This window comes from Rhea americana, unplaced genomic scaffold (assembly GCF_003343005.1).
Source record: "Rhea americana isolate MKP2758 unplaced genomic scaffold, rheAme1 scaffold_81, whole genome shotgun sequence".
NCBI lineage: Eukaryota > Metazoa > Chordata > Aves > Rheiformes > Rheidae > Rhea > Rhea americana.
This window is the reverse complement of record NW_028186990.1, coordinates 3,313,674-3,333,229: the sequence shown is the minus strand read 5'-3', so window position 1 is coordinate 3,333,229 and position 19,556 is coordinate 3,313,674. Positions and strand designations below refer to the sequence as shown.

Here is a 19,556-nt window from a genome sequence, read left to right as displayed (position 1 = left end):
AAAGAAAGAAAGAAAAAAGAAAGAAAAAAAGAAAAACAGGAGTAAATCAGAATAAAACTGTTTATCAAGCTGTTAAGTAGAAAAACAAGCCAGGCAGCAAATATGCCCTCTCATACATTCATTTTCCATTCCTATTGGTTTTATACAGGAGAGCAGCTGTACTGGATCACTCTACCCACTGTTGGTCCATCTCACATCAATTCCTCTCTCTGATAGGAGCCAAAACGTGAAGATTAGAGATGAGTATGGGAACTGAAAAAGTTTATAAGATGGTTTCCCTGAGCAAGGGATTGACCTAGCTTCTGACAATTTACACTTTGGGAGCTTCCTCACCCAGGAGAAKTTTCAGAATTTATTGTTAAATATATGTTAAAGAAAATATGTAACATCCCTTGGCAAGGAATTCTGCAGCTTAATTTCACATTTTTTTAAGAATCACTTCCTTCCAGCTTCTCTAGATTCGCACTAGATTTTGTGCTGGAAGAAGCAATAAGCAATTGCTCCTTTCCTTCTCCATGTCATTTATGATTTTATCTTTCATTGTTTCCTGCTTGGTCGTTCCTTTTTAGATTGCAAAGCTCTTACCTTCTYGGGTTTCACTTTTGTGTAAGTCATTCCACACCTTTGATGTATTTTAGTATTCTAGCTCTTTTCTAAACCCTATCCAGCTCTATGATACAMTTTTGAGATGAGGGGACCAGTACTAGACACAGTATATAAAATGTGGCTGAAATGTTGGCTTATGCTGTAGCAGGATGAAGTTCTGTTTTAGTTTCTATTTCTTTCTTTGTAATCCCCAACATTTCATTTAATCTTTTTATCACGGTTGAGCACAGAGCTGGCATTTTCATAGATCTATTTATTTTAACTCCAAGAACTTGCTCCTRGATGGGAATGGTCAGCTCAGAGCTCATTTTGCTTATGAAATTAGGATTTCTTTTCCCATGTGCCTCACTGTTCTTCTACACCGAATTTTATCTGCCATTTTATTGTCCAGCCAGTCAATCTCATAAAGTTCCTTCCATGGTTCTTCACAGTTAGTCCTCCTTTTTTACTGCCCTGATTAGATTAGCGGACTTTCTCATCTCAGACCATTTATGAACCTTTTGAACAGCACAGGGTCAGCAAAATGCCTGGCAGGAGGCTCCTGGTAACCTTTTTCCACTGCAAAAAAAGAGAGACCATTTATTCCTACCCACTTTTTTCTGTCTTTAACAGAAGATCTTTCTCTTTTAAGTGTCTTTGGTGAGGGACTATGTCAAAATCCAGTCCAATACCAGTAGGCAACMCATGGAAATCCAAGTATCCTGTGTTAAATGTGGCTCCCTTAACCTTGTGCTTGTTGACACTTTCAGAGAAGTCCAGTAGACGCATGGGCTTTATACAGATCCGTTTTTACTCATCTGTACTAGTCATGGCTATTCATGGAGCTACTCAGCCGAAATCCAAGTGGCTCCCGGCCAGCGMTCCCACAACTGCAGTCCTCCAAAACCCGCTCTTAGGCAGCAGGCAAGGACTAGAGCCACCATTGAGGCACTCCACGGAGCGGGGGACCCAACCTGGGGCCACCCTAGGGCTGGGAGAGTGTAATACTGGTGAGGGTCAACTAGGTGTAACTGCTGGCACCCTGCAGGCTTGCGGGGCTSCCCGCCAGGGAAGGCTGGTGGTATGGAGGGGGCTTGCTGCAGTACCTCAGAACAGCTAGCTGAAGCRCATCTCCAAAGGTTATGGGATTTCTGTCAGGTCCTTATGCTGAAGTAGCTTTGTCTTCAAACTGGAGAAATGACTTTCCTCTTTTATTTATTGACTTATGTAAATTAAAACTTAAAGTACACTCCCGCTCAGATTTTACTAAGAATGCAGGGAATCCTCATTTAATTTTTTATTGTAAGAATACCTCAGCTTTCATATACTGTAATGAGAAAGGTGCATTTGCATTGTTTTAAAAAGCGAAAAATGAGAAACATAGCAACCTGACTTACACTGAGAATGTTTTTGTCCCAGTGCTGCTTTATATGTAAACATGCATTATTCATAGAGAAAAAGTACTGCATTCACTTTTTACCTTAATGAGAGAACAAGTTTAGATAACTTGGTAACACTCTACATATGCAAACTTGTTAAACATATAAATTATTTGTGTAAAATATGAACATGTTTCAGCTGAAAATGTATATGAGACACTTGAAATAGAATTATGAGAACTAAATAGTTCAATTATGTTTCCACCCATTATAAATTGTTTCATTTTAAAAAGATGCAAGCAGCRTCTTTGAGATTTGGTACAGATACTATAACAGGATTAAACCTGCATTTCTCATGGAAGGTTATGATGCAAGATAGTGCATTAAGAGGTGCTTAATGCATCTTTTTAAGGATATTATATGGTGATGTCAACGTTTGTGGAATACAGCAGGCTTGCTGTGATTGTTATCTTTAAAAAAAATCAGTAAGCGTAGTTTTGTGAAAGTGGATTAAAGGTGAGAAATTTCTAATGGTTGGAAAAAAAGATCCTTAACTCAATATTTTATGAGCTCTTCCATATTTGCATTTTCTTTATGAGCGAAATTCATTAGGTTTTATGTCAGTATAGTTCTTCGTGTGTGCGGATATGCTTGTATGGGAGACAGAGAGCTTAAAGATTAAATGCGTGCATGAATATAGCAACAGTACACTTTAACTACACAACTGCACACATCACAGCTCTATTCCTTGCACTSTTTGGGTATGCAGCCCCACAGACCTCAGTGCTTGAGGGCAGAATTTGGACCATACGGTAGACAAGATGCTTCCAGATGAAGAGTTGTATTCTCAGCGACGCTGCATATCTTTGAGAGAGCGTTCAGCCACTAGCAGGTCCTAGGTGCCGGGCTCACTCCAATCCATGCAGAAAGCGCAGGGAGGCACCTCGCATCTCAGCACTGCCTCCCAGCTGCTCCCAGATGCAGCGCATGGAGCAGATGGGCTGAGCTCGTAACCTGCTCACAGCGGGCCATTTTATAATCTGCAGAAGAACTTTAATTTCGAAAATTCTCCTGTGGCTTGGGCTTTTGCTATGTTCCCGAGGATTTTGCTTCACTGTTGGAAAAGTTAGCAATGCAGGATTCACTTGCTGGAGGGAGGGAAAGTCGTCTGACCCTGGGCAAGCAGCACTGCAAAACAAAATCCCAGGCTGCTCCTGAGGGTATGTTTGTAAACCTGAGTTGCTTGGTGGAGCCCAGACAGAGCTGAAGGGTGTCCACTGAGTTTGGACATTGCATCTGGGCCCTGTGTGCCTCTGTCTGCAGGCACTGTCTCTTTGCACTATTTATGCCAGGGACTGATGCTCTGAACTTTTAATTCCCATTGAATTAGATGCCTAATGTAAGTAGAAGTCAATGATCTGAATAGCCTCGTGTAGGCATGGTGGGAACTGTGACCAGCTGAGGTAAGGGCTGAGAGTCAATGCTAGCAAACTTGAAGGTGTTGCTCCTGGAGAAGTTAATTCTTCAAACAGCTGTATCCTCTCCCGTCAACCAGAGCTGACGTGTTAATTATCCAGCAGCCCGAGCTCCTCCAATCTTGACGTTTTCAGTCAAACTGGAAATTTCTGGACTGAAGTTTCAGGGTAAGATCAGCTCATGTTACATGAGCAGGTACAAATTCGATAACAGTGTGTCTGACCGCATATGGCAGGAGTAGCTAAATCGACAGTGCTGTTAGTTTGTGATCGTGATCATTAATGAAGTGTGGAAAATTCTGATTTATGGTAGATTTAGCAGGATGCCATTGATATGGGTTCCTCAAAATGCTAACAAGTACATTTTGATATGAAAAACTACAGTACATAAATTGCCTATTTGTTATCATTAATTCTTTTCCATAAGGTTATTGGCACAGAATTATTCTGTGCGAGCACAACAACATTTTTAGAAAACTGTTACAAAGTTTTTCTGTATGATTTATTTTGTTAGTATTTTTAAACTTCTTTTTTGATCACATTTACTAAACCTTTATTTTCTGTACATTATACATGAAGAACTAGTAGAACTAGACTGCACATGTCTGAATTTCTTGGGCAGTCACAGGAGCCTTTGCTAGGATAATTYTTTCCTATACCAAAGATCCACTTAAAAGTTGTTCTGTATTTCAGTAGTTGTTTTGCACTGGTCTCACCATATGTTTGAGTACAGAGGGATTTGAGACCATCACCTGTCGTAGAAAATTGTAAGGTGAATGTGACAGAAACAGAGATCATTGCCAATTACTGGGAGACGTGGATCTGAATTGAGGGAGCTTACAGCTTGGTTTTGTTTGTTTGTTTGCCAAAGAACTTTAAATATTCTATGAGAACATACTGATTTCTCGAACTTTCCAGTCAAACTCCAAACTCTTAATTGAGTCATGAAGCRAAGTGGGATTTGGTCAAAGAGAATTATTTAGACTGCTTAAAGAGGATGTATATAGGAAAAGAGATTTACTTCAGGGAAAAAATAAAAGAGGCTGAGCAGTATATTGCAGAAAAAGAATGTTATTTTGTGGGTTGTTCCAGCCTAACAGTATTGCTTGTAAGGAATAAAGCAGTACCATCATCTGACTGYGATGTTGCCTAACGCCCCTGGATACTTAAATTAGCTGTCGAACTGAAAGTTGCCTGAATTCCCAAATTCTGCTTCTGTGCATGCTCTGGCTTACCTCTATTTTGACAGCATTAAGGAGCCTGGAGCTTCGACACGTAACATAGCTTAACTCCAGATTCCATTCTGAGSKTCAGGCTCTTAAAAGTTAACCCCGGAAGCAYGCAGCTCCACATCGCTAATGTACCGTGCGGATACGAGCCATTAGGTCTTGCACGTAACCACCTAAGCCACATAGCTGCACGTTCGCCCTCTCTAAAATGTCTGTGGTGCAGGGCACTGGGAAGGAGTGGATAAAGGCTTATTCCAGAGGAGAGCTATACGCAGCAAACTTGCCTTTGCGCTTGGGGTTGAGTGTTAAGATGGCTCTTTAATCAAACTAGCACTTCGGGATTTCAGAAGGCTCATCCAGTCCAGTATTTTCTCTCTCACAATAGGCAGCAAGGGACACCACTGATGGAAAGAAAAAAGGGAAAGTATCAAATGAGTCTTCCCCTTGTGTACTTTTCCAGTTTCCAGCAGTTGGTAGGTAGGTAGGGACCTCCTGAGCTGGTGGTAGTGTCTATAGCCCAGGGTGACACAAGGTGGACTTTGGCCTCTTTTTCAAGAACTTGTCTAATGGCTTTTTGGACCCATATGCCTTCCCAGGCATTGGTCCAAAATTATGTACTCTGTGAAAAAGTATTTCCTTCTATGTTTTAGAAATTCTGCCTATTAATTTCACCTGTTGTCCCCAGTTTTTGTATTAAAAGAAATAGTAAAGAAATATTACTTATCCATTTCCTCCATATTCTTTATAGACCTCTCACATTTCTGGTCCCCTCCAGCAATCTGCTTATTCCTCAACTGGAAATATCATGGCCTACTTAATCCTCTGCTTCTGGTTATGCTTGTAGCCCTCTTCTGTACATCATCCCTTATATCTCTTTTTTTTAAAAAAATAGAGGACCAGAGGCTCCATGTAGTGTTCAACAACATCTTAGCTAATTAAGCATGCTTTCTTATTTCCTGCCTGAATGTCTGTCAGCTTCCTAACTTTTTGGAGGAGAGAGGGGTTGTATGATGCTCTCCTTGAAAATGGCCAGCCCAAACTCTCTGTTCTCCTGCAGGCATCAGCGTTCCCCTTGACTTTGCCATTTGCACAAGAATACATCACTCGGGAGAGGCGAGCAGCACTCAGCTTCYCTCTTCAAGCCTTCCTGCTTCTCTCCTCTTTCTGTAGGAAAACCTCACTGTGCAGGAAAAACCCCTGGCTGGTTTGGAGTAGAGATCAGAGATGATGAATCGACCAGGTGTAAAACCCGCAAGGGCAGAGCTGAGCAGGCGGAACCCTGAGGAGCACAAAAAACAGGCAAGACAGGGCAAAGACAAAGAAGAGAAACACCAAAGGGGAAATAATGGAAAAGTTCTGGGAGTTGAGAGGCTCTTGTTAGGAGAGAAGTCACCAGATAAGTAATTTCTGGGAAATCAAAAACAGACACCTAAAGGTTAGTGATGCRCTGATCTGGAAGTGCAAATGCTCAGGTTTCTTTCTCACCCGGAACTCTATCGGGTTATCTATCCATGCATATAACATGATGCCTACTGTAATTATGAGTAGGAGGATGAGTATGTGCRATAACTATAAAACCACAAGCTTCAGGGCATGAGCTAACTAGTAGCTAATAGATGAAGCAGCTTCCMTTTTGAAAGGTTATTCCATAATTGYCCAGGATGCCAGAAACCTTCCTTTGAAACATCTTTTAGTGCCCATTGTCTGATCTAATTTCTRGGCTCCTCTGTTTTCTTGGTGTTTTAATTTTTATGCCAGTCAGGAAGATGAAAACTCTTAAGCTCCCAATGGTTCTTTAACTCTGGGGAGTTTTCTCTTTGTGAATGAAAGAGACCAGATCTTCTTGAAAGAGAAAAACACATAAAAGGCATTTATTTTTTTAAACACACTGAAGATTAATGTGGATTGTTTTCAGAATATGTCAGCACAGGAGTCCAGGGACAGCTGCTGCCTTTTCTGAACCTCAGATCCTGGACATAGGAGATGCTAGAGATGAGAAAGACTGCCCATCTGTTRCACCTGGCTGCTGGCTGCTCTTCAGGTGGATTTGTCCAGCTGTMTTCAAGTGCCATTGCCTTTATCCCTCATCCTGAGAGACTATTCACAAATTCAGAGGTGTGCAAACATCCCTGTGATCTACCTAATAGAAGTGATAGTCCTTCGTGTATATATATACATATATATATATAGAAGAATAGTCTCACTACAGAACATGTTCTGACTTTTGTCTATGGTTTCTTCTTGATAACATAAGCATGTTACTTCTATACATTGATTCCCTTCTCCTCTCTTTCATAGTCTTACCTTTGTAGACTGCTGTTCTTTTTACATAATTAGTGTGCATCATCTTTCCTTAACCTTACCTTGTCGGTGGGTCTCCTATTAATTGCTTTTTTCCCTTTTTTATATATCTTTTCATTATCTTTCAGCTACAGCTCATTACTGTCTCGACATCCTCTCCAAAGAGTTAGTTAAATTGAGCAAATGCAGATGTATTAGTGTCAGTATGCAGGCTATTTGGCTAACTCAGATACATCTRTGTAGCACTGTGTTGTCATCTGCATATACCCAGCTGAAAAACAAACTTTGTTTAGGGTGTTGACGTATCTAAAACTACTCTCACTTTGCTCTAGCGATCACCTTTATAAAAAGAAGAGTCATGGCTGATTTTGTCCTAAGCCCTCTGTGCTGGTCATGGCGATAAGCATATTGAACACTGTAGCTCAAATGGGGGGATATATGTGATCTACTGCCAGCCGTCCGACAGTTCAGCGTCTAAATAGGGAGCTCTAGAGTGCGGTCTGTGCCACCCTAAGATGGTGTCTATGATAGGTGCCCTCTGGAGTTSTCTGTCTCTCCCTTAACTGCAGAGGGAACCTACACACTTTGCCAGAAATAAACACCCTTCTAAATGATCAGGGTCAAGTAAAGTGAATTCYGCCCTACTTGACTAGAAATTGAATTCCGATACTTGCTTTCATGTGGGACACCTAACACGCAGTTGGCAGGAACGGTGCTTTTCAGAGATCCATGTACATCAAACGCAAAMCAGTAATTTAGTGGCCTTGTGGAAGTGTTTCTCATTGTCAGTCTTGTGAGTCTGTGCGCCAGGGTTTAAAAGGGCATACATTTCTGTGCATAGGTTTCCATATTAAACATTAAAAAATACTTGACTCTATGTAATACTGTATTCAGACAGAGACTAACCCATAACTGTCATTTTGTAATGATTCTTTGTAAACCACAGATAAGATCATACCTTTGAAATCTTTTTAACATTAATATATAATGTATATAACCCATAACAGATGACATATTGTGTATTATCTATTATATTATTTTTGTTGTAACATCAGTAGGAGACTTAATTTATGAAGGCAAATTTATTTAGTGTAATTCTGATTTCATAAAATGTTCTGYCAAAATCAACATTCATGGGAAATTCTTTGAAGAGATTGACATTTTAAATCAGTACCGGATGTGTCACCATACTCCTACACGTATTAACTGAAAATTTTGAAGTACAGTAACTCTGACATTCTCAGCAAATGCCAACAAACACAGCTTTTTCATAAKGTTCGTAGAAGATGTTCACATAAAAAATTCATGCTTTTCTTGCTAAAAGAAAAGCCTCCTTCAGACCCGTAAGTACCATTTGACAGAAAATGACCTACAATCTGATATATTCTCATGTTTTTATATAAACAAGAGCAGGAAAGATTTGCTCAAATGAACAAACATTTTGGGCTAGTCTTTGTTATGTCCCAAGATGAGTAACAATTAATGGAGTGAAAAGATTTCAGGTTTCCTAGTGCTCTTTAACCTGCTTATTTCATTTTCAAACTTCCAAGATCAATTTATCAGCAGGAAGTTCTGCAGAGCAATTTGGTTCCAGTTGACCCTGGAGTGGTTGTTGCTGAACGAGACTTGCTTACAGCTCTGTTTCCATAATGACACCTTACAGCAATAAATGATGCCTTCTTAACYGCAAGTTCTATTTCCAATAAATTTTTACTGATTCTCGGATTACATTAGGAGGTTGCAAACAAGATTCTTTGGGCAAATGTGTCACCACAGGTTGTCCCCACATCATACGGCACCTAGCAGTGCTGTCATGATATTTATAATTCATGTAACACCTTGGCTGGAACACATCTTTTTCATGCTGATTAACAGCATTACAGCAGCAATCTGAATCTGCTGATAAACCAGGTTCCCMCACACCCTTCCCTTATCACTTTCCAAAAGGGAAACCTCATATGCCATCCTGCCTTCATTTTTAAGAGAAATCCTGTGTCTGTCAGGACTGAGACCAAKTTATAATGGTGTGTGTCACTGGCCAGAACTCAGTGGCCTGCCACACTGAGTCAGGATGCACAGTGAAGAATATAGCACATAACATTTGGGTCTGTGGAAGCAACAGATCTGCTGATTAGCATTCTTTAGYATTCTTGTATTTTTGCAATAGATATCACAACAAGGTTTATAACTTTATAACCATTATAATAGGGGGTAGGACAAGAAATGGTTTGACTGAAGGGTCTTGCAAGCTTCTCTGTGCCATCAGATAGTCTCACAACTGATCCACAACAAAATGCACCCAAGGGGATGTTCCCCAGGTATTGTGCTCTTGACATGTGATTCAGCCACATACGCTGCTGCCTGCTGTGAGCTGGTGTGCCAGTGCCACACAACYGCGGCATTGTCTTCTGCTGAGTGAGGACAGAGAAGCTCTTGTGTTAGGGGAGCAGCTCCCTCAGGAGTCCCGATGACCTGGTGGCTCTTTAAGGCACCTTTCTGTCTCTCTGCTGTTCCAGCAGCAAAAGGCCAAGAATCAGGTTGTTTTGATGTGAAACCCTTTGGTTTGTTTGTTGTTGAATTTACAGTTGGCCTTGAGGAGGTTTGGGTTTGCATTTCTCACAACCTTCTGCCCCGAACACTGTTATAGCAGAATACATTTGTTAATAATGGTAYTAGGTTCACTTGGCTTCCATCCACCATTTCTGAGCAAGCAGAGAAARTCTGCAAGGAAAAGAATTTAAAATGGAGGCAAAGATCATAATTATAGCTTGCTGGRGGCCTATTTTTCAGTAAATGAAGWGCTTCAAAAGAAGCATACTGTAATGCTGTCTCTTGAATGCAAACCTTTAGGGAGCTAGTGTAAGAAAATAAAGCAAAAACATTATTTTTCAGCCCAGACTCATTAATTTGCTAGCTCTGATGCCTTGTCAGGAAAAATCCATGCTCAACTTTGAACTCCAAGATTAGTGCCAGTAATAGTATACCCTCCAAGCATTATAACTGTGAATTTTCACTGAAGTGATCAGGAAAATAAGAGACTGTTATGTAAAAAATCAAGTATCATATCTAGTCACTGTACTAATTGGAAGCAACCTTGTATGATAAGAAAAATAAGTCTTACTGAATTCACTGGAAACCCACAGATGTTTCAGCCATGCAGGCATCTTTAAAATACAGAGAAATTGGTTATGCAGTGCATTTTAATATAAGTTTGTATTATGTTTATATTTCTGGGGTTTTTTTCTATTCAAACTTCTGCTGAGGTTATAAATTTTTGGYCTGTTGTATAACCCCACAAAGTTCTAATAGGTAAGTGCTTTCATACTGGAAATAATGGAAGGTACTGACATTCACATTGTAGGTTAGGATAGCTCAGTCACAAAGATTAAATGAGATGGCTAGAGCCTGACCAGAGGAGAATATAAACCTAGCACTCATGAATCCGTATCACATTCCCCACTCATAAAATAGGCTTTCTTCCCTTCTCCTATAAAGACACAAGCAGGAAGATTAACAAGCAAACACAAAATAAAAGATAATTGCATGCACCTCTGCTGGAGGACTAATAATCCTGTTGCAAGAAGAATGACAACCATAGCTGATAGGCTGCACAGTGGCATCCTCATCGCTTGGCTGGGATTACACGTCACACGTGGCATTAGTAATGAAGGTGGAAGGATTCTGGCCTCTTAGCTCCTCTGGTAACTCCTTCCTTGGCAAATAGCTCAAACGCTAATAATACTGAAGACATCACTGTTGATTGGGAAATGTTGTTTCATTACTTCTAGTTCTGTCACTGGAGTAAAATGTCTCACCTAAGAAACCATCTTTTTATTGCTTACTGCCTTTCTCCGAGACTTTCCAGGATCAGAAGTAAAATCGATAAAAACTGAAATAACAATTTTTCGCAGGGTGGGATCATGAATAAAAGTCCAAATTCCATTTATGGCTATGTGTAATATAACATCATACTTAGTGTCACATAGTACAGGAATTCTAATATAGTTACAGAATTTAGGCTGCAGAAATATAACAGCATTTCCTGGTATGAGAAAGGGGGCATATGTTCTTTTTATCGTTCAGAAAAGTATTCAGAAATGGGGCTTAAGGACATTATAATGACCAGTATAAATACTGTGTGTAAATASTATACTATTGTGGTTATGTTGTTTTTAAATATCCAATTTTGACAGCTTTTTTAAAGAATAGCCATTTATAAACAGAAACACTAATCTAGACCATGTAGTGCTTTTGAGTCTAGTAGTGTGGGTAGTTTACAAATGGACTTTCTAGTATTATAGCTAAGCAAAAGAAAAAAAAAAAAACATTCCAAAGTAGAATCACTTGTTTCATATTTTGTTTCTTTATTTTCCTAGTATTTCTGTTGAATAGGTTTGTGGTGATTAGATAGCCACTTCTGTCATACTTTCTAGSAGAGTTTCTTGTGTAAATAGATTCATGTCATAAACCTTTAATATATTGTAAGCTTGAAAAAGTCTTTTTCTCTTAATGAACAGTAAAACTGTCTTCTCTTGCTGGCACGGACATAAAGCCAAAGTCAACTTAAGTTAGCCCTTGTAACACTGATATTCCTTCCACCTTCGGTGGCTTTCCCGTAATGAACACAGTTGGTCCCCAACAAGGGGAAAGCAGGCGTCTTCGGGCCGTGGGAGCAGGCGTCCTCCCCTGGCTGTGTGGCCGGAGAGCTCAGGGYGCAGAGAGGCCTGGGAGCTCCTGGGAGGCCTCCTTCATCAGTGGTGCTCCCTCGACTGTGCGTGMAAGTGGTTGAAGTGGGAGAGGAAGAAGTAGTGGGGAGGCCAGGTTCCCTCCTTTTTGGGGGAGACAGGAAGCACGTAGTAAAGCTCTGTATCTCAGTGAGTATAGTCTCTCCTCCGCCTAGAAGGCGGCGGAGGAAAGGATAGTCTGTAGTTAGGCACTTCAYGCTGCTACTGGTAACGGTAGCGGTGTAGAAGCCCGTAACTAAATGAAGCCACATTTCTCCCAGGAGCAGTGTTCTGCATATGGAGACCCTCAGCTGTCCGGTACGGATGCCATCCAAAGGAGACGAGAGGTGTCCTCCCCAGACCCTTCAGTCCTCCTCCCACCAACCCCACAAATTTGTACCTGCTGGCACTTACTAGCCCTTCCCAGAACAGACACAGTGCAGGGAGATGGAGGCAGGGGGATAGCAATGAGGCAGCTAATCTTGTTCACTGGGTTGTGGATTTTTTAACAAGTGATTACTCAGTCCTGGTAGGGCCACTAAAATGCCAGTGTCATGAGAGATAAAACTTGATCGAAGAGATAACAAGATTTGAAAAGAGATAGCGTAGGGTTATAGTGATCCAAGCATAGATGAACATCCAGGGAGCTTTTATCATCAGCTACTGTTTTGTCCAAAGACTCTTTGTGGTGAATATGTAACGTATCAGGATTTCAACTCCAGAAACCAGGGCAAAAATACTGTGAAATTCTTTGTCTACTTTAAAAAATATGAAACAAGAAATTGGAAAATTGGAAATGGACTAAAGGAAAAAAACACTGGAGATCCTGCAGATAGTTTATGTTGTAATCAGAGGGTTACGAGTAAGTTTGTAACCTTTAGTTTGCCAATAACTTGTAACCAAATTTGCCGATGATACCAAGCTGGGAGGAGTAGCTGATACACCTGAGGGCTGTGCTGCCATTCAGAGAGACCTGGACAGGCTGGAGAGTTGGGCAGAGAGGAACCTTGTGAAGTTCAACAAGGGCAAGTGCAGGGTCCTGCAYCTGGGAAGAAATAACCCTAGGCACCAGTACAGGCTGGGGGCTGACCTGCTGGAGAGCAGCTCTGCAGAGAAGGACCTGGGAGAAGGACCGAGAAGGCTGGTGGATGTCAAGTTGACTGTGAGCCAGCAATGTGCCATTGTAGCCAGCAAGGCCAATGGTATCCTGGAGGGGCATTAGGAAGAGTGTTGCCAGCAGGTCGAGGGAGGTGCTCCTGCCCCTCTCCTCAGCCCTGGGGAGACCTCATCTCGAGTACAGTGTCCAGTTCTCGGCTCCCCAGTACAAGAGAGACATGGAGGTATTGGAGAGAGTCCAGCGTAGGGCTATGAAGATGACTAGTGGACCATCTTGTTTTTGAGGAACGGCTGCGAGAGCTAGGCCTGTTTAGCCTAGAGAAGGGATGACTGAGGGGCGATCTTGTCAATGTCTACAAATACCTTAATGGGGGGTGTCAAGAAGATGGGGCCAAACTCTTTCCAGTGGTGCCCAGTGACAGGASAAGAGGCAACAGGCACAAATTGAACCACAGGAAGTTCCACTTGAATGCGAGGAGACACTTCTTCACTGTGAGAGTGACGGAACACTGGAACAGGTTGCCCAGAGAGCTTGTGGAGTCTCTTTCTCTGGAGATACTCAAAATCTGCCTCGATGCGATCCTGTGCAATGTGCTGTAGGTGACCCTGCTTGAGCAGGGGGCTTGGACAAGGTGATCTTCAGAGGTCCCTTCCAACTTCAACCATTCCGTGGCACTGGAATTCACCCATTGTTTAAAAAATGTGTATTTTCTGCATTGTATGTAGCATTTGAGGAAAGGAGTTTTAAAAAGAGAGAAAACAGATTTTGAGTAAAATGAGCTCACTCTGAATTAAAGAGTGAACATTTACTAGCCAGTACAAATTTGAAAAGACAGAAAAACGTGTCAGACCAAGTTAAATGAGGAGCTCACAGCACTATAGATGACTCCTCATTGTTCCAGAAATTTATAATGGAGTAGAGGAAAACAGAGAGAGCAGGTGGTGCAAGGAATCCTCAGTTCGACATAGAGATCAGCACTGAACTCAAGAGCCAAAAGTCATCCTTCAACCTGGTATGAATGGCAAGAAAATACTGCCACTCAAGTGAGTGCTTCTTAGTATTTTTTTTTTAATGGTTTCACTGGACAACTAAGTTAAAGCTCTCCTGCGCGTGCTAGATTTGATATGACTAAGAGAACTTCCCTTTGACAAATAGGATTTACCTATCTTAAAATTTCCCAGTTATAAAGAACGTCAGCAGTAATTGATAGGATCTTAGGGTCTAAATAGCTTCTGCTCTAGTGAGCAACTCTTAGCAGAAGCTAAAGTTTCTTTGTAGAAAGTATTGCTTTTAGATGCATTTCACAAGAACTAGAGAAATAGAAACTGAGCTAGCTACAGCTTTTAATTATTTGGTTTCATTTGTCCATTTCTTCATACAATACATTTCTGATGGGCATCCTTTGCTTGTTTTAAGTTGTCATTTTCTCAAAGACATGGAGAGAGAACCTTTGTATGACAAATGACAGGGTTATCCTCCTGAACATGCAAGAAATGGGTAATGTGGCACCTTTTTTTTCCCCCTAAATACATTTCCTCAGGTAATCACATTATTTTTTGCCCAATACTCTAATGCAAGCACAAAATACACTTCTGATATTGACAGTCTTATATGCACACCTTCACATATATTTTGATTTAGAGGGTGCAGTGCTGGCACTATGGTATATATGTGACATGAGCCTTGCTGTATGGGATTTTGAGTTTCAAGTGCAAGTCAAGACAGTTGGTTCACAAGAGGGCTGAAGTAATTTTCTTTCAATATTTTGCTACTGAGTTGTCTCAGAGGGAGAAGGCATAGACTGCTACTGATATTGAACATTTGAGGTGATCATCTGTTGAGCCAAGACTGTGTTTTGACATGCACTTGCTCAAATGGAAGAGATCTTGCAGTGAGCTCAGGCTGAGAACAAACATAAATGTATAAATTGCTGTATAAATTTGGAAGTCAGAACCCACAGAAAAGCCTACCACCTGTTGAATATTGGAAAAGGTTATTAAGGTTAAGTCACAATTTGAGAGGCACCTGAAGAAGTGTAATAGCAGTAATGTATATTTAAAAAGCCTATGAAGGCTTGGAATATAAACGTATCCACAGTTCGACCTGGTACTTTCTGTAATCAAACTCGATCATTTCACAAGGATTTGCTTAACTGACTACTGAACCCACAAATGCACAGGGATGAAATGGTGCAGTGCCGGAGGCTGGYCAGGGTGATGCCCTTCGCACCTGAGCAGGCAGCGTAGCGGGCAGCGCCGAAAGGGTGCTACCGACCCTGCCTGAAAGTCACGTCGCCGTGCCAGCGAATGAGGCAAAACAGCAAGTAACAAGGCACGTGTATGAGCCACAGCCCTCAAAGGCTCTTTAGTATTTATCAGTTATGAATCAGTGTTAGCTAGGTTATATTTTCCTTTCAACAGTCCTTTATTCCCTACTCTGAGGAGCTGATTTTACCCCAGAGTCATTTYACTAGAGTTCAGGTTCACCTTCAGTTTTCCAGTGTAAAAACTTCATTTTAACTTGAGGGAGTATTTGTACATACCTAGAAGTAGCATTTTGGCTCAGAACATGTCAATTTATATTTATTTTTATATTGCGAATTATGTTATTTAAAGGACTTCCTGAACAACAGATTAATCCTTCATTCAGCATGACAGGGATTCTTTTTTTCTTCCAGTCTCACGCATCAGAGCTATGGTTAAAATGGTATAAGTACAGGTATAGGACAGTTTCCTCTTAAGCTGTATTTTGTCCATTCTATGCCATTTTTGGTAGGTTTTGCGGCACTGTTCAATGTTACATTTTGAGTTGTTGGCTTTTTTTACATCTGAGACCACTGGTCTTTTATACCTCAGAAGAATTACCTACTGGGAAGAGGTAACAGTGTATAGAAGTTTATTTTCTCTCTCAGGTAGATACAGTGTCACGGAGGAAGAGATTGTTTATGTGCATGTGTATGTGTCGAGCTTCCTTTCTTTAAATGAAATGAAATCTGTTCTGTTTTCTTTAGTAGTTTGTATTCTGGAGTTTATTTATTGTTTTCATTTCCTAAACTTCCTGAAATATTTACAGGAAGGGAAACAAAGCCTTGAAGTTTTGTAACTAGAAACAGATTTTTATTTCATTTTCCTTGGGAGACTCTTTCATTCAAGAGATAAAAAAGGAAGTGATAAAAATGTGTTATTTTTAGGAGAGACAGCTCCTTAGGAGCTTAGAAGAGGTTAAGTTGGATTCATAGTTGAGAGAGAAATAGGAGAAGGTGTGGAATAAACTGATGAATGTTATTGAAAAGACAAATAGGGAAAGCTATGAACAACTTGAGAAAATTTTTTTTTAATGAGACTTAGTTAGTCACAGGAAGTTGAGAACCTGTAATGTGCTGTATGATGCTCGGTTTATTCAGCTTATTTGGTTGTCTTTGAGGCTGTCTGAAAAATGTGAGTGGTTGTAGTATTTAGGAAAGCTGCAGAGCAAAGCTGTGTAAACAGTGTTAGCATCTAGAGAATATTAGACCTCCTTCCACATACTTGACCAGATTAACGAAATAAGCAAAGGTCATGTTCTGGAATAGCAGTTTTGCACCAACAGAAATTATTACATAGACAGCACGGCATTTTTTTTTTTTTTTAAGAGCGGAAAATCTGTTTCTTAGAATCAGTTAGCCCCCCAGTGAGACAGTCTGGCTCCTGGGTGCACACATCTGTGTTGGGCCCTTTCTGAGTGTTGCCAGCTGTGGTTGCTCCTCCTGGTACTGCTGCAGACTGGCAGTATCACCAGCTGCAAACAGGTTTCAAGCATATTTGTGCCCATAGGTTGCCCTCATCACCCGCTCCCTGCTGCTGGCCTCTTTTAACAAGTTCACAGCACTGACCTGCTAAAATGTACTTGCTACTGCCAGCTCAGTTAGCTGAAACAGAATTTGTTGCATTTGTTTTAAGTTACATCGCTTTATTTTATTCCAGGGAGTAAACTGAATGTACATTGTACCCAGCTCTATTAGAAAATGGTGCATTCAAATGCAGATTATCCTGAATTTAGAAATTACTGTCTCTTAAACATGGTTTCGCTTGGGGCGCGTTATCCTCAGAAGCGGCAGCATGACKTGGTTGCATGCAGCAAGTTTAGGGGCTGGTGCAAGTGCAGGCCCATGGGATGAAAGGGGGCCACTGCTCAAATCCCTTAAGCACCAGGTGCCTGCACCCAGGCTCCCTGCCACACTGATGCAAGTTTAAAACTGAAGAAACGCRCAGCCTTCAGTTAACAGCTGTCTTGCACAGGCACTTCTTTCAGGGAGAGACAGTGCCATGTTTGTACCATCATTTTTCAAAGGTGGTCTGCACTTTCACGAGGAGTTGCTGGTATGTACTTGAGACATTAATTCCAGGTTATATGGTTTCCCTGAGAATTGCCATCTGTCATGCTTTTCTGCCTGTAGGTCACTCAACAAAGGTAGCTTGCTTTGCTATGGTGAAGTAGTAGGTTGAAAGGATAAAGAGTGTGCTTCGTCTTTAACCCTTAGTTATCCTTTTCCCTTTCAGCACCCTCCTTGATAGGTATGGTAAGGAAGGACTGGGCTTCCCAAAACAGCATTGCCCTCTCCTGGCAAGAGCCGGACTTTCCCCATGGAGCCATTCTGGACTACGAGATCAAGTACTATGAGAAAGTAGGTCTTGCTTACAGCATCACCCAAACTCAGATCCTAAAGAGCAGTATGTTATATATTTTTAATATTAAAAAAATATATATTTTCAGTTTTTGACTTGATCCCACATACAATGTTGTATAAGTAGATGTTTTACTCTRCACTGATATTTTTGTTGTCATACTTCTGGCTTGTTAATGACTGTCCTGTTTCATGTCAGAGTCAGATAGACTAGCAGGCAGGCACAGGTATACTTGTCTCATAGTAGCAACATTTATGAACATGGATAAATGGATTATATGCTTCACCATATTTTGGTTTATGGACTGTGAAAGGTTTACATTGGAGTGACACTGAAACAGTACAATTAAAGTGAATGTCAATGTGATTAAGTTTTGTGGCACAATTTAGCAATAATCTGTGACTAAATGATGGAGCACAAGCCTTGCTTAGAGGGTTACAGAAGGTTGCAAGAGATAGGAGCTGCAAGGCATATGCACACCAAAATTCATGGCTTAGCTATTTCACATAAAAGTGGGCAACAGCATGCATTACAAGTACATACAGCACCTCTTATGAATGCCTAACTTGAAATCTGCTTCTCCCCAAGTATAAGACGTGTTTGGTCGTTCCTGGTTGGCTACTGGGCCGTGCACCAGTATAGAACTTAGTGCTAATCAGTGCCTTCATTGCAGGAGTTGTAGGCAGGAATTTTCTGCTGTCCGTTCTTTAAATAGTAATCTGCTAAATCAGTTCTTGCTATTTCTCTGTCCACATCTAAAAGTCACAATGGGACTAATGGGAGTGCGAGAAGAGCACAAAGAAGAGAAATATAAGCCAAGTCATGAAAGAAAGATTTAGGGATTTTAGGTTCTGTAGATATCTGAGATTTTTATTCTTTGACTGCACTTCCCTATCAAGATTATGTAGCTTTAATGATGCAGAAAAAGGACAAGCTGGGAAAAAATCCAAACAAATTAAATTGCACAGCTAGAGGGAGAAGGCAGATTGCTAAGAATTTGGTATAATAATAATATTTGGTAGCCAAAGTAAGGAAACCTTATTCTCCTGTACTAATGGAAGTCATTCAGATTTTGATCAATTACCATTGTAAGCCATGTTATGAGTTGAGCTGCCTTTGTTTATTAATAGTAAAATAATACTCAGATGAATTAAAAAGAGAAATAGTGAGATTCCTTCAGTTGGATGGGAAAGATGCAAAGATCGACCTACCAAAACATTCATAAAGGGTGTTAAATTATAAAACTTAAATTTCTAAAAATCTTTTATCAATGGATCATTTGCCAAGGTCAACACTGAGTGACTTGGCAAATAGCTCTCCTTAGAGGTCTACGTATTGCTAAGTGACTGTTGTGCATTGTGCAGCAGGACTAGATACACAGACCTCATGGCCTACAATTCACACTATCTGTTTCTCCCTGAAAAGAACTGTTTTCTATTTCCACCTTTTAGAATGCATAAACGTTATCTTTTAACTACAATCTTTTCTTCTCTGTTAGATATGGGGAGATAAATGCGCTGCTGCTGGTGTACTCTAGTACTGTTCCACAGGGGTTATTTTCTCCCTAAGCCACTAACTGAAGTGAATGCATAGTTCCTGAATACACCTTTTGTTAGAACAGGGACGCTCTCTGGCAGTGCTATGTAATAGGCAGAATGAGGGACAAACAATACGAAGATCACTTATTTGAGCAAAGGATTAGGTATGTGACAGGTTTTTATGAAGCCCCAAACACTCTTGGAGACCAGATCCTAGAGCAGAGAGGCAGATCGTTGGGCACTGCAAAACACTCTGCTGTTCTGCGGTATTAAAATAAAAAATACGATTGCATGTCACTTCTATATTTATATAGTCCCGAAGAACTGTTCTTTACAAATATATCATTGGGTAGGTATAGTGGCCAAATGCAAATGGRATTTTCTTATTGAAAAAAGGAGGGACAGTCCTTACCTCAAAGCCAGAAAATATTAACAGGAGCTTCAGTATATTCATTCTTCTTCACCCTGAAACTCTGCATATTAAGTAGCACAGTTTGTGTAATGTTGAGGGGCAATACAACAAGTGAAACCGTAATCTTTCAGG

The 19,556-nt window shown here is 40.7% G+C and overlaps 1 protein-coding gene across 4 annotated transcripts in view; it reads left to right on the top strand.

Moving 5' to 3' along the window:
• The window catches only part of EPHA6 (EPH receptor A6), a 509,782-nt gene that overhangs the window by 326,965 nt on the left and 163,261 nt on the right, over positions 1-19,556 (top strand). For all 4 annotated transcript variants that reach the window (XM_085323057.1, XM_085323058.1, XM_085323055.1 and 1 more), the window contains exon 6: positions 17,349-17,473. In XM_085323057.1, coding sequence (XP_085179183.1) covers positions 17,349-17,473 — 125 coding nt within the window. The remainder of the gene's footprint in view (positions 1-17,348; positions 17,474-19,556) is intronic.